The 15643-nt window shown below is 42.2% G+C and overlaps 1 protein-coding gene across 1 annotated transcript; it reads left to right on the plus strand.

Moving 5' to 3' along the window:
• The first annotated feature begins 519 nt into the window (after nt 1-519).
• use1 (unconventional SNARE in the ER 1 homolog (S. cerevisiae)) lies at nt 520-4343 on the plus strand. The gene is made up of 8 exons (XM_034583641.1): nt 520-666; nt 1283-1332; nt 1605-1683; nt 1919-2071; nt 2184-2199; nt 2309-2339; nt 2499-2661; nt 2852-4343. Exons 1-8 carry the CDS (start codon nt 568-570, stop codon nt 3032-3034), a joined length of 774 nt encoding a protein of 257 aa, XP_034439532.1. The 5' UTR covers nt 520-567; the 3' UTR covers nt 3035-4343.
• Nucleotides 4344-15643: the final 11300 nt, after the last annotated feature.

Consider the following 15643-nt stretch of genomic DNA (forward strand, 5'->3'; position numbering starts at 1 on the left):
AAAGCTGTGTCTTAACCTGACAGTTAAAAAAGTTCAATATTTTAATAAATAAATGGGTAACTGTCAAGATGAGATACCAACCCTCAAATGTGTTGTGTTCACCGACACATTGCACCTTGTTGTGTGAGGCAGGTGAATGTGCACAATACAAACCAGAACTTAATGAACAATATTGTTTATTGTAAAGTCAATTTGGGTTAAAACTTATTTCTGTGGAACATTTCACAAGCGATAAAGTGTATGAGTTTAGATGAAGACAAACAGCTGTGATCAATAAGGCAATAGGTTTATTTATAACAGCACCAGTCAGACACAAGAAAAATGTTTTATAGTTGCATGAAAATATATTTAGAAATTGGACATTAATAAGAATAAAAACATTATTTAAAATTCAAACCTCACTTAAACACATTGTTAAATCGTGTTAAATGTCACAAATACAGACTTAAGGCCGCAGAAATTCACATTCACGTTATTTCTCTGCGTTAACTCGTTTTTTTTATAACGAGTAAACAACCATCGGAGGGTGTGACGTCACAACGCTGCGACGGTGAGTCGGCTCCAAACATGGCTTCCAGACTGGAGATAAATTTCATCCGGCTGTTGTCCCGCTGTGAATCCATCGCCTCCGAGAAGCGAGGGGAGGAGGAATGGAGGCTGGAGAAGGTAAGAGTACACGAAGCCGGGGGACATGAGGTCAAACCGCCATTAGCTTCATGCTAACGCCTCTGACGCTGTTTGCCAGGAGCTGCTGCTGCTGCTCGTCAGCCACGTCGTCACTGAGCGAGCAGCAGAACAGGGAGGTTTCACCTTCACTGTCAGACATGGACACTTACATTCATATATTCACATGTGAAGTGGAGCTGCTGTGTTCACTGAGTGACAGTTGTTATTCTGTGTGAGGGACAGTTTGGTGTCGAGCTGCTCGTCACAGACAGAGAAACACCACAGTCCAGCTACAGACGTTTAAACACTGTTTATAGAAACACACACATTAACATTGAACACTGATTCTAGTAGAAACATTAGACCTCATCTTTGTTTTATTCATTATTAACATGTCAGATAAATGTGATGTCACAGATCAGAGTTCATCGCAGCAGCCATGTTTCTGTGTGAAACACTCGTGAGGTTGCAGATTGTTTAGAGGAGCTTTATAAACAGGATTCACATTCACATGTCAGTGTCTTGACAAATGCACTTAAAGATGATAATCTTGTCTTGTGTATTTTAAAGTATCATCAACTGTTTAAAATAACTAAGTGTCTTTGCTGTCCTGCAGTATGTTGGTGCTCTGGAGGAGATGCTGGTGGCTCTGAGGAAAAGCCTGAGGTAACATCACCGTCTCATGTGACCTAATGTTTTTATTCATGCTCACTTGTTACACATTTAACTCAAATGTTTACTTTCACCTTCAGTGTCTTTGCAAAGCAACTCGACTTGCAAACCACAAATCTTCTGATAGACGCACATCACTTATTTTTTATCAAATTTCCAATGATTTTTGAAGGAAGTACTTCTGTCACTGCTCTTGATAGTTTTTTTTTACATGGTGAATATTAACGAAGTAAGTTAATACAGAAACCAATTATTCCTCCATGCAGCAAACCCACAGCAGAAGTCCTGACTGATTACTCCAGAAAGGTCGACTTCCTGAAGGGACTCCTGGAGGCTGAGAAACTGGTCAGTGGCCATATTGTAAAAAGTCTTTATTTCCCTTTTTGAAATTATACATCTGATGTGACTTTAAATGTTTGTAGGAGCTTTAATCAATTGTTCCTAGTCATTTGTATAATGTTAAATCTAGATCAAAACAATTTCTGATTCCTCCTCAGATTTCTTTTACTGGTCTCTTGATTTTCCATTCCATCTTTTGGAGCAGCTTCCTGATGTGTGTTTTTCCTGTTCTTCTTCACAGTCTTCACCAACAGAAAAAGCTTTAGCCAATCAGTTCCTTGCTCCCGGGCGGACACCGACGATAGCCAATGAGAGGATGCCTGCCACTAAAACTGTCCACATCCAGACAAAGGCCCGGTGTACGGGAGAGATGAGGAACGAGCTGCTGGGCACGGTACGACGACTGTCTGAGTTTCCTTTAACATCAAAGCAGCTGTGAAGACGATTGTTTCAAAAGTTGTTTTCAATGATTAACTCATAAATGTTTCTCTTTGGTGTCATCACAGGTTTCATCAGGCAAAGGTAAGAATTATTCAGTTTGATTCAGTATCTTTACTGAAGAATAGTAACTGTTTTTTTTTAAACAAATTAAACATGGAGGTAAATCTCTGTACCTCTCTCCTCTCTCTAGGAACATCAGAGACGGACTTACGAAACAGAAGGTAGAGCTTTAAATATGATTTCTTATAATTATTGATACAGTACATTAGTCTTACATCAACTGATCTCCTCCAAAAATGTTTAGGTTCATTTGTCACTATTCACTGTTACATACTTTCACAAATTCAAAGCTGTTAATAAGACCATCCCTCGCTGTGCAGGGGTCTTCCTCTGGATGAGCGCCAGTCGGCTGCAGAGCTGGACGCCGTCCTGCAGCATCACCACAACCTGCAGGAGAAACTGGCCGAGGACATGCTCAACCTGGCCCGGAATCTGAAGAACAACACCATGGCTGCACAGAACATCATCAAACAGGACAACCAGGTAACTGCAGAAATACATTTTTTTTATTATTTATTTTTCCCTTAACTTTTTCCCCTCCGAATGACGCATGTCTCTGCTGACTCTGTCCACTAGTTGGCAGTATAAGACAATTAATATTCACAATCAGCCTTTGAATCCACATTGTGCAGAAGAATTGATCTGAGTTATCATTTCTTTCTTTCTTTCCCAGACTCTGAGTCAGTCCATGCGCCAGGCGGACCTTAACTTTGAGAAGCTGAAGACGGAGTCGGAGCGACTTGAGCAGCACACCAAGAAGTCTGTGAACTGGCTGCTGTGGCTGATGCTCATCCTGGTCTCCTTCACCTTCATCAGCATGATCCTCTTCATCAGAATCTTCCCCCGACTCAGATGATGACCGCAGACAGTCCTGAACTCTTTTTAGTCCTGCGCTCTCCCGTGTTTTTACAACATGGGTCTGTAGATCTCCACCGCCTCTAGTGTCTGTACGTGTGATGCAGATCAGTAGCGTTCAGAGCCAGAAGCAGCTCAGGCTGAAGGACTGAAAAGTTTGCACTTAAAACTGAAATTCTTCCTCTTAGCAGGCGGATGAAAGAAAGATGTAGATGCAGGAACTGGTTTGCAGCGTCAGTATTCATTTTTTTAAAAACAGGACAGAACATGAATCGCGGTAACGTGATACTCGCAACACAATCTGAATACCCAGACAGCCGAGACTGAGCCTTAATTCATTTAGTCCCTCATCAGCTCGGCCTCCCGCTCGTCTCCGCCTGCACTTTCTCACGTGGTGGGACTAAAGTCAGTCATTGTCTGTCAAACATATTTCCCATAAAACGTGTGTAGCACATTGTATATTATAGAGTTTATGAACCGTCCACCATCCAGTGCACGTCACCCTGGATATCCACAGTTTAACAACCTGATTTCTGACCTGAAACAGTTTGGTGACACTTTACTCTAACTCCCCTGTTGAGTGTTTATAATTTGTTAATATACATGTTTAATGAAAGGTTTATTACACAGTGTGAGCAGATACAGACATTTGAAGCGTGCTTTAAGATCTATTTTGCACTATTACAACTTGATGATATTGTCTGTCAATACATCAGCTTCCACTCGTGTGGGGGACTCACAGTTGAATAAAAATACATTTATAAAATGTCGTATCTGTTTGCAGCTGAGTTATAATGTGTATAAACCTCCTGTGAGATGTTGATATGCCTTTGAATGTTAAAGTGAAGTGTTACCACTTGTTTCTCTTAAACAAACTGTCATTACAAATTACACTTAAATTTATTCATCTGCTGGTTTAAGATTTTGAAAGATTCATTGTCAACAGTTTTGGATGTTGTGATATTAGATTTATTTCATCCCTCCACCTGTTTCCATCGTGCTCAGTCCTGTTCGTTGTCTAAGAGTCTGTATGGTTCGGTGGCTGATTCTGTAAATGTTCGTCCGGTGATGATGTAGTTTGATGATGTCGCTTGAGGCTGATGAAGCTGAAGAAGTACGTTTCTTCCATCCCTGCATTTGGGAGGAGCTGGAGACAGACCCAGTGAACATTTGTGCAAGAGGAAGGTTTTGTTCTCATTAAATGAGTGTAACCTCTCAGTCTGTCGCTTAACCTGTGTGTGTGTGTGTGTGTGTGAGAGAGATCACAACAAAGTAAACAGACTCCAGAGTAAATGAACGTCTTCTTCGTTTGACTGAATAATAATTGTGAGAACTGGATGCAGGAGCTGTTTCTTGACCTTTCCACATCAACTCAAACACCGAACAGCGCCCTCTGCCTCTGCCTTTGTAGAAATAAACTGATGCAGTGACTTCCTGTGGCCGCTGTGTGTCACTCCTGCTCTGACAGTGTGCGCACCCAATGACCTCCATGACCCTGATGGCCTGATCAAGCCATGAATCTAAGTTAACAGCCCTCTACCCATTTAGAAGTGATGTGAGTCGGCTAAATAAAGGCAGTCGGCCACCAAAATTAAATCACACGGCCATCACATGTGACTCTGGGAAATCTATACATCTGATATATTCTCTTCCTCTTTATTTTAGCCTGATGTCCACAGGCCGTCAGTGATTTAAGACTATTTTCCACAGGGAAGAAGCTGCTTCTCACAGGTTAACATTCCTCCCGTGTTGTTAAGTCTGAGGCCTGTGGAGCTGACTGGCTTGCCCGGGCTTGCAGCTCTGCCCCTGGCCCTTCCTCTCGCCCCTCTCCCCGCCCCGCTGCACGGCGTGCAGGCTGACTGGTTGACTGGGCCCAGGCCTGGCCCGCCGTGTATTTTGGGATCCCTGGGGGGTATTTTGCCTGCTGGAAGCCGAGGTATGCAGGCCACCGGGAGACCAAATGAGGTTGTGTCACTGCGCAGGATCATCATCGCTCAGTTTAATCACAGCTGTTTGCGCCTCCATTCTCAGGCCTTCAGTGAAGCTCAGGCTGTGACGCTGCAGCTCTGCTTTTCAGCTCAACGTGCGGGACATGACTTCACCAGCGGGGCAGCTTCCCATGTTCATTATAGCTGTATTACCCCATTAACTGAACGAGACTGTTACCCAGTTGTGTGGTAGTTTCCCACATACACTCCAGAGTCTGTGGTGTGTTCAGTGTGAGTTCATATATTCAGCAGAAACGTCTCCTTTGGGTTCCCTGCTAACATCTGCCTCAGTAAACCTGAACACATTCTTTCCCGAAGACGTTTTCCCACGGGGCCATCTGAAAATAGTTTGGCAACTCTGTGCAAAGTTGTAAATTTAACGTCCCATAATTTGGTACAGCTTTTTCAATAAGGTACCTTTAATGGAGGAATCGTAGGTCAAACAAGTGACAGAAACTACGTTTAGTCAGTAGTTATTTTGACAGTCGTTCAAAAGGGGGATTAGCTCATAAAATGTGATGCTCATATACAGTAAGTATACAGGATTGTTCAAATTAGCTCCACCCACCAGCTCCAGCTCTAAAGAGCTGCTTCTTACACAGTAAATCATTAGAAATAATAATCTGATATGATATAAACCATTGTGACAGGCCCCCTTCATTCATCTAATGACTACTACTCTTACTCTAAGTACAGTATTTTTATTTTGTGCCTTGCTACTTTTACTGCATCTCAATATTTCTTCTCACACTGGTCGTAATGAATGACTGTAATAAATCTGTTTGTGCTTTATAGATATGTATAAATCAGGTTTGATTTATTGATTAGAATTACACTAAAGTTGTCGGCTTGTAAAAATCCTCTTGGCCGATTGGACCGGTTGGAGAACTGATCTGAAACTAAATTAATAATTTACTGTTGTTAATAGCTGCAGAGTTGATGGTTTATTAGACAGTGAATATGACGGAGTGGGTCCAACATATTCACAGCTTTATGTTTTTGTTATGTTGATGGTAGAGATATTATATAAGTGGAGGGAGTGGTGGTGAATGACAGACACCAAAGTTCTCCTGGTTAAACACAAACTGCAAACATTGTGATTCGTGGTTGTCAACACGATTACATTTATAACCAAGTCAAGTTAAATTCATTATCCCATCTGAGGGGAATTGGGTTGAAGAAAGGCATTAAAATCACACACTTGACATTTGACAGGGACAAAACAACCAAGATTTGTTGTCAAGAGATTAAAACTCTGTAGAAACACATAAACACACAAAAACATTACTTATTCATCCTTAACAAGCCACTAGTTACAACTTTTTTTTTCTTTTTTTTAACACAAATTTACCTGTAAGCAGTTGTTAAGATGTTTCTGTCCCTAGAATACCCAGTGTACATAAAGACAGAAGACAAAATCCCTCTAGCAGTTACACAATCGTATCTGCACTGCAGGGTACACACACACATTCCCCCCACACACACACAAATGTACATATTAAGACATGTTTTTTAGTGCTTTTCAAGATAAATCTTCATGGGACCTTTTTCTCCCCCTCAGTCTGAATTCCAGCATTTGCCTCATGTTGTGTGGCTGCTGCTGATGAGACGTTATCCAACCATGGATGTAAGAAGCATCTTTGAAATAACAAACATCCAGCAGCGTTTTACTGCCGTCACACGAGTGAGATACAATTTTTATTATGACCATGATCAATTAATCAAAGAATCATCGTGTGTGTGTGTGTGTGTGTGTGTTTGCTCCGAACAGTGGAGAACAGAGGTACAAATAATTGCGAATGAGAGAACCTCCATCTCGTCTCAGAGCAGCGTTGCGCCTGTTAAACACTCGGGTCTTTTTAATTTGTTTTTTGGCTGCAGCTACAGTGAGGATTTAAGTTGCCTACAGAGATCAAGGAGATTTCTCTTTCATTCTCTTTTTTCCATCTACTTGCTTTAGGGAGCAAAAGGCTAAAGAGGCTTTTTTCTTTCTTTCTTTTCTTTCTTTCAGCCTGAAGTTTTGAATGTGCTGTAACGTTAATGACCTAATGAAGCTTATAAAGTCAGACTCTACCTTACACATGCATACTTCTCTTCATGGAGCAGAGGAGGGATCTGCTTATTGTTTTATGTTTTAGTCTCAGTGCTTTACCCCTAAAGCAGGGGCTGGTCCAGGGGTGGGGCCAGGGGGGAAACTGGCCCTAGCTGAAATCTGATTGGCCCCTTAAGTGCTCTCGTCCTGTCAGTAGTCTTTAGAAACACACAAAAAAAGGGCTAGTTACGTACTAACAACAACAATAAATATGAAAAGTAGTTAAGTTATATCTGAGCTTTTTGGAAGTTCACAATGTTCCTGAATAAGGAACAGTTTTCACTGATGTGTTGCTCAGAGCTATAGAGCGAACAGTAAACAAGGAATGACTTAAATGTGGAAGCTTACTGAAGCTTACTTACTTACATGGAAACCCTGTCTACATCTGGATCAAGGACAACAATGATGGAAACAAGTTGTAGCCCCCCCACCCGACAAGAACCTACAACGTATTATACGTCATTTATATATGAAAAGCCGGTCAGTAAACCAAACCAATTCAGTGCAACTAAGCTTTGTTCACAGAGTAACTTTAAAGCTCAGAAGGAACAACAGCACGTTCAAACACTAAACCTTTATTTAGGACAGTGTCACTGTGGATATCAAACTCCTCATCTCTCCCGTCTGCACAGGTGTCGAGGACGTTTCTCTGTTTTCAGTTTGCCGTTACTGTTTCCCCCGACAGGACCTGCCTCCCTGTGTGTGTCTGTGTGTGTGTGTGTGTGTGAACCAGCATTTCTGTATCTGACTGTGTGGTTGTGTTGTGTCTGTGGCTCTTCCTCAGTCTTCACATCCTAATGGGGGTTGCTCTATTTGTCACACTCACACACACACCCCTGCACATGCAGTTGTGTTGTGGCTGCTCTCTGACTGGTTGGTTGAAGCACGCATGAGTAGCTCTCTCTCTCTGTTTATTTGAGTCATATTATCTTCAAGAAGTACATCACAAATAAACCAAGCAGACACAGCAGTACATCCTCAGTGTGTGTGTGTGTGTCTGTGTGTACACGCCTGTGTGTTTCTCCCATGCATGCATATGTATGTTTATTGCAGCTCCACATGTCAGGAGCACATGTGATTCCCTGCAGCCTCCACACTCTCCCCTATCACTCTAGTGTTTCCAGCCAAGTGTCAACATGTGGGTTAATGCACTTAGCCCTCCAGCCTATTAGTCAGGCCGTGCGGCCCTGAAACTGTCCCCAGTGGAAGAATCAACCTCCCTGCTGGTTTCTGCCCATGCTCTGATGTATGGAGCTCAGGTAGTGCTGCTGATTTCTTGCTTCTTTGCTCCTTCACCTTTTAGTGGTCGGGGATTTCCCAGTGGGCGGGACTGAAGAGCGTGGCTGGTGCTACATGAGGATTTGTGGATTGAACTGGGGACAAGTTTATCTAAATATAGTCATTAGTGTTCTTGAGTTAAATGAGAATATTGACACCGCTCTCTTAGCTTATTACAAAGACTGGGAACCAGTGGCTCAACAAAATCCACTTACAATGTCAAATAACATTTTTTCCCAGTGGTTGTGTCCCCAACAATTCCTTGGCCAGGACCAGTTAAAGCCAGTTAAACCAGCACAGAGGAAGAAAATATAAAAATATGGACGAAATGACACTTCCCAAAAGTGAAGCCAAATCATCTTGATTGATTGAGCACTTCAAAATGACAGTATAGTACATTACAGTACATTAAGTATTGTGCATTAGAAAATGTACTTATGGTTACTTTCCCCCTCTGTCTGGATAAAGCATTATCATGAATGAACATATATATATATATATATATATATATATATATATATATATATATATATATATATATATATATGAGTTGTATATATCTTATCATCTGACTCCATGGAAGAAAGTATATATATATATATATATATGTATATACAGTCTAAAATGTTAAACTATTCCTTTAAAGCTGTACAGTGAAAAGTTGAATGTGGACTGAGGTAAGACGTAGCAGGTGCTTTGGATACGACTCTCTGTTTTTCTTTGAACGTTGGGCTGTAAATCGCGGCTCAGACAAAGAGGAGGCCTTGAGGGTGAGGAGGTGAAGGTGCTGTCGAGCAGGAGCCAGGCAGTTGAGGCTCTGGGCTCTGCCTGGGGCCGGAGCCAAGACTGGGATGTGTAATAGGGGCGAGGGGTGGGGGAGGTGGAGATGGGTGGGTGTCTATCCCAGGAAATAATACGCTGTTTTAACAAAAGTGATATGTTGAGAACCAGGCGCACCTCTCCCGGGCCCCTCAACGTTTCTCCTCCAGGAGGCCCCAAGCTGCCGCAGCAGGTGGAGGGTCCTTCCTGGAACACGGAGGCTCCTCGGGGTAGCGGATTAGGAGTGTGTGTGTGTGTGCGTGTGTGCGTGTGTGTGGGTGTGATATCTTTCTGTTTTTGCTTTCATCTAACAGGCTCCCCCCTCTCTCTGATTTTCCACTCAGTCTGGATATCCTTGCCTGTATTAATAATGCAAATGAACAAAACATTGTAACTGACTCGAAATTTTGAAAGTGGGTGACGCTGCTTTTGAAATTGAAACGAAAATAACCAAAGTCTTGTTTGTGTGTAAAGCTGCGTGTTGACAAAAGCTCTGAATCCTTGGCTGAGCTGTTATTTGTGAGGATGTTTGAGAGCAAGGTTTTCTGTCAAGGGTAGTTTCACCGTCATCGGTGACATGTTTTGTCCACCGAGTTGGAATGTCAAGGCCAACCAGATGGTCCGTGATTAATTACAAATACAAAGGTGACACATTTTAGTAAAAGTTGTCTTCAAGGTTCTCGGCAGAGTGTTGCTTTCTGGGTGCAGCTGCTGAGAAAACGCAGCTCTGACTCCCAGCGCTGTGAAACGCCCCGATGCAAAAAGCTGAATACATATCGAGTCAAGTCAACTTTATTTAAAAAGCACTTTTAAAACAACCAGTTCAGTTTATTGCTTGACAATAAAAACATAGAAAAGTAAAGGAATAGAATAGAATAACCTGTCCAGTGTGTTTGGTACCTCTTGACCGAAAGAATACACAGTATAAATGTGTAGAAACTAAAATAGAATTTCCGGAAAACATCTAAAGATTGTCATAAGCCTAAGAAAACACATGGGAGTTCAGTCTAATCTTAAATTTGCCTACAGAAGGGGAGTGAGTCATTGTAAAAGATGTTATGTAAAGATGTAAAAAACTGTTATCTTAGAAGCTACCATTAATGAAATATTGAAATTGAACCTTGAGCATCGACCATGCGACAGCCAGGACCTTCTGGTCCGAGGATCTGAGCGATCTGGGACTGGAAAGGAGAAGCTGGGAGATGTATCGAGGGACCAGGCATTTTAATGCTTGAAAAACAAATAACCCTAAATGACCTGGGGCCAGTGCAGGGAAACAAGTACAGGTGAGATGTTATCTCTCTTCCTGGTATCAGCAGTCTAATGGCAGCTTTCTGCAGCGGCTGTGAACAGGAACCCTTTCAGTTTTTATCTCCTCTCCAATCCATCATATTCCAGATATGCTGCAGATAAATAGCCTGTTGATGCAGCTTGTTCGGTTGTTAGACCAGAGCAGCTCTCTGTATTGGTTCCGTCTGCAGGTCTCCAAGGGGCAGACGAGAGGAGACGACTGACCTGTGATAAACTCTCAGCATCTCTACTGGTTTGAAAAAACTGCTCGACTCCTCCTCGTGATCTGTACTGGAAACCAGTGAGGCAAAATTCACCGAGGTGAAACATGTGGTGGATGTTTTTGTGTTACAGGCTGAGTCCTGGGTTCACAGTGTTCGAACCGTATAAAACCTTTCATAAATGAGTAAGTGGCCTGACATACTCCTGCAGAGGGAGGGTGTTTGATTTACAGGAGGCTCTGCAGACATTAGGGTTTTTACACTGGGATCTCGGTTGAAGGTTTGCACTTTACTGCACCTGCAGCACAACGGTATCACAAGTATCACCATGTTCCAGCTGCAGGAATTTGTCTTTTAGGAAAACACAGAACTATAAATTCTTCACATTGAAATTACAGTTCTAGAGAAAAAGAGACAATAATAATTTATTTCAAAAGCACAGCAAATATTTAAATTTATGTTACTTTCTACTTTTCGTCATTATAGATATTAGCCATTAGTGACAGGTTTAAATACATTAAGCAGACGCTTGTAGATAACTTATAAGTCTTATAAAATATGATGCAATAGAACCGATGAAACCCGCAGCAGATAATGTAGTAAAGCTAAGTTCCGATGACATTAATGAATCAATTAAAAAATGATTCACAAAATACACATTGCGTTTGTTTGCTTGTGATTTCACTTTATATGTATTCTGGGATGTCCTGGTTTGACGTAAGGTATTTAAGATGCTGATAATTTTTGAATCATCATCTCTTTACTGTCCCTGTTGAATAAAGGTAAATTGCCAGAATTTAAAGCATAACATCAATATATCTACTATGTTCTCTTCAGCTAATCAGACGTCATGTGTTTAAGTCAGATGGTTAAGATGCTGTGCAGTGTTCTTTGGAGTTTTCTGCTCAGCCAGCAGTAAGGACTGCTCCTCTCTGTAAACGTCACACTGGCCTTCACCACTGTTGCTGCAGCAGTTAGTGATATTTCATCCTCTATCATCTCTCCAACCACATCTCCGTTTACCTGAATCGCTCTCTTTTCCCATCTCTGCCCGTTCCTCCCTCCCTGCACTCCTTCACCCGCTCCTGCGTCTCGCCCTCTCCGCCTCGATCTCTCTCACTCTGCAGCACAACAAGCAGAGAAATGTATCTGCTGAATAAAACATCACAGCGGCAGAGAGAAGGTTGTGAGAAGCCCTGACCTGCAGTTGTTTCTTTATTTAGTAGCTCAGAGATCTTCCGACCAAAAACCATGCAGACAAGACATTTTAGGAAATAAAAAATAACTGTGCGCTCGCTAAATATAATGGAAGATAGATTTATTTTGTATTGAGGGCTTTTTAAAATGTCAGAGGAGAGTGCAGCTTCATATGTTGCATCCTTTAAGGGACATGTGTAATATGGCAGCACTGGGACTGTTTTCTTGCACAGACTCGTTGTCTCAGGGCAGAAAACAGATGTTGAAGTCAGGACCTTGGTCAGGCCACAACAGAACATGAGTTTCAGCTTGATTTAACAGAAGTTGTACTTTTCATGTGTCTTTATGTGGATGTAAGTCTCTGGATGATGGTTTGATGTTGTCCTGAAGAGCTCTGAGGTAATCTTTCTTCATTTTTACACCGTTCACTTCCTGCAATGCAGCAGCTCCACCGGCAGCTGAACAGACCCAGAGCCTGATACACCTTCACCTCTATCTATTCAAGAGAGGGACCATATTACACCTGTGTTGCGCTCCCTCCACTGGCTTCCTGGTCGCCACAGGGTTGATTTGAAAGTTTTATTGTTAACTTTTAAAGGTCTTGATGGACTGGCACCGCCTTATCTAACTGAACTTCTTCATATTCACACTCCAGTTGAAGAGCTGAGATCAGCCACTCTGCTGCTCCTGCTCTTCCCTGAAACGAGGCTCACAACCAGAGGAGATCCAGCCTTTGCAGTAGCCTTGTGGAACAGCTTACGACTCCATATTGGAACGGCCCCCTCTCTAGCACACTTCAAATCATTGTTAAAAACTCATCTCTTCTCTTTGGCCTTCTTCTCGGGTTGTGAACGTTTTTATCCCAGCAGATTTAATTTTATTGTATATTTTATATTGTATTTTATTTTGAATTTAAATGATTACACTTTCTTTTATCTTATTTTATTTTAACTACTTGTATTCTGATGTATTGCGTGTTGCTGTCTTCTTGTTGTAAATTACTTTGTGAAGCACTTTGGTCAACCAAGTTGTTTTAAATGTGCTATATAAATAAAATTGACATTGACATTGAAATATCATTTCTATCATTAGGGATCAAATTACTCAAACTCTCCTCCTTTCATACAGACACTGGTTTACGCTGATCTTGGGACCTGGATTGTCGTTCTTTCATCTAACGTGTGCAGTCCTGTTTCTACAGGCACAGAAAAGTGAACAACTGTTGTAAGTTATTCTCTCTAATAGCAAGTTAAGAAGCAAACTCATGAATTAAACTACGAGGGCACTCAGAGAGCACTCATATACCTCCGCCAAGGGCGACTGGCAACTTTATCACCACATTGCATATACATTTATTCAGATCAGATACACGAACCATGTAGAATCTTAATGTAAAAACTGCTCTGATACTCTACATGTGACTGTGGTTTTACATCGAGATTGTTACCTCGGCCAAGGAGGTTATGTTTTCATCTGCATTTGTTTCTCCGTCTCTCTGTCAGTAGTTTAGCGGCATTACACAAGAATTACCAGAGGGATTAACACAAAACCTGGTGGAAGGATGCATTATGGGTCACGGAAGAGCCCGTTAAATGTTGGTGCGGATCCGAGTCGAGGCAGGATCAAAGAATAATTGTATTTAAATTTAAGATTGCAAGAAACAGCGTTTTTCAACATTTTCAGAATAATTAATGGATCTAGATAAGGGGATCTTGAATCTGCCTCTTTAATGGAATCCACGCCAAAGGTCAATGGGAACTTCCTTGGTCCATACTCCACCAAGTTTCAATGAATCGGATCGGCAGTTTTTGCGTAAACAGACAAACAGCAACGAAAACATGACCTCCGTGTTAATATTGAACTTTCAGTGCCCCCAATATTTATTATAAGGAAATTTATTACCACTTTAGTGAGACTCACGCAAACTTTATGAGGCCAAATGTATTAGTTTCTGACTAAGAAGTTTATTTCCTAATCATTCTGTCACTGAAAAATAACTGAAATCCACAAACATCCATGATACAAGAGTAAATAGGAAGTAAACACATCAATGTCTAATAAGTGAGAATGAACACGTGTCACTGACACATTTACAACATGTCCCTAATCATCACTTATCTAATCCTGCTCTGCATGTCTGATGGGATTAGTTATTTTAGCACACACTGAATAATTATGCCCAAATTTGTGTTTGGGGTTATTTATAGTGACTACACACTGTACTCTCACACAGCATGTAATCAACACACACACACACACACACACACACACACACACACACACACACACACACACACACACACACACACACGCACACACACACACACACACATGCACACACACACGCACGCACACACACACACACACACACACACACGCACTCAGTCAAGTAAATGACATTACATTTCAATAATCCCATCTTGAGTAAATCTAAAGCCGCAGTTTGTTTGTTGACTCCCAGACCTCTCGCTGAACTTTTACACGCATCCTTCTTCCCTGATCCGCGACTTCCCTGTCCTTCTCCTTGTGAGAACATAAACAAACACTGCTTTTATTACTGTCATTCTAGGAAGCTTCGAGACAAAACACGGCCACCCCTGTTCCTCCCATTCTCAGTGTGCGTGGCGCCGGCCCCGGGGTCACGGAGCAGCGCTGTGGTCAGTCAGGCCCGTGTCGTCGCAGGATGTTGGAAGTAACACGCCTCGGGGCTGTGGCTGGAAATAGGACTTGGAAAGAGTGAATAGTTAAAGCCTTGATGTCTAGCCTCCCCGCTCCTGGTCCTCCGGGATGGAAAAGAAGAGGCCACACACATGCCAACACACACTCATACCCTCTGTCAAACAACTGACCAGGTCAATAACAATAGTAGAAGGCAGGCGGAAGAGGAAACTAATCAAGCATTGTGGCAGTTTGTTTGGCAGCCATGTTACGTCCAACTCTGTTTGAGGAAGAGACGGTTGACTGGGGGGGGGGGGGGGGGGGGGGGCGCTCTGCAGACGCTGGGCCAGGATTCTATCAAAAGTAGCAGTTAGTCTCCTGCTCCCCTTTAATTGATGTTGTCGTGAACGCTGCTCTCTGCGTTTGATCCTCGCAGGAGAAGCGGTTCTCACCTTGGATGTGGTGTTTGCTACGTCCAGGATGGGCGGTGTGTGGCCGCCTCTGTTTCCTCTGTAAACACTAATACAATGCTGCTGCATTTACCCCACAACCGAGTCTCGCTCTCAGGAAGTAATTAAGCATTTCCCCTTTTCTCTTTCCCCGTTCTCAGCCGATCGCTGCGCCAGAGAGAATGTACGGCCTGCACCCTGACCTCCATCGGCCCCTCCTGTCTATTTCTGTAAATATATCTTAAAAGGAAAACATCTTTCCTGTTTACTTTTTCCCATTAGCCTTCCTGTACACTATCTACAGTATAGATCGTATAGAGCATGTACATCCCCATTGCATGTTTGTAATTTTACAAGATTCAAAGTTTAATCCACATATTTCCGAACAATTTCCTGCTCCACTCAGAGGTCAGGAAAACACTTACAGCTTTAAACTGCTGGTGAATGCACAGTATGTGTCCAATAAATGTTTACAGCTCTGTCTGTGCAGTGTGGTCTGTGTCCACCGGGATCCTGAGGGTTGTTCCAGGAACTGTCTCCACATCTGGGCATGATTTAATCTGAAACACTTGATCAAATGATAAGAAATTATGACATAGTATATCTAATAGAATATAA

The sequence above is a fragment of the Hippoglossus hippoglossus genome, chromosome 4 (assembly GCF_009819705.1).
Source record: "Hippoglossus hippoglossus isolate fHipHip1 chromosome 4, fHipHip1.pri, whole genome shotgun sequence".
NCBI lineage: Eukaryota > Metazoa > Chordata > Actinopteri > Pleuronectiformes > Pleuronectidae > Hippoglossus > Hippoglossus hippoglossus.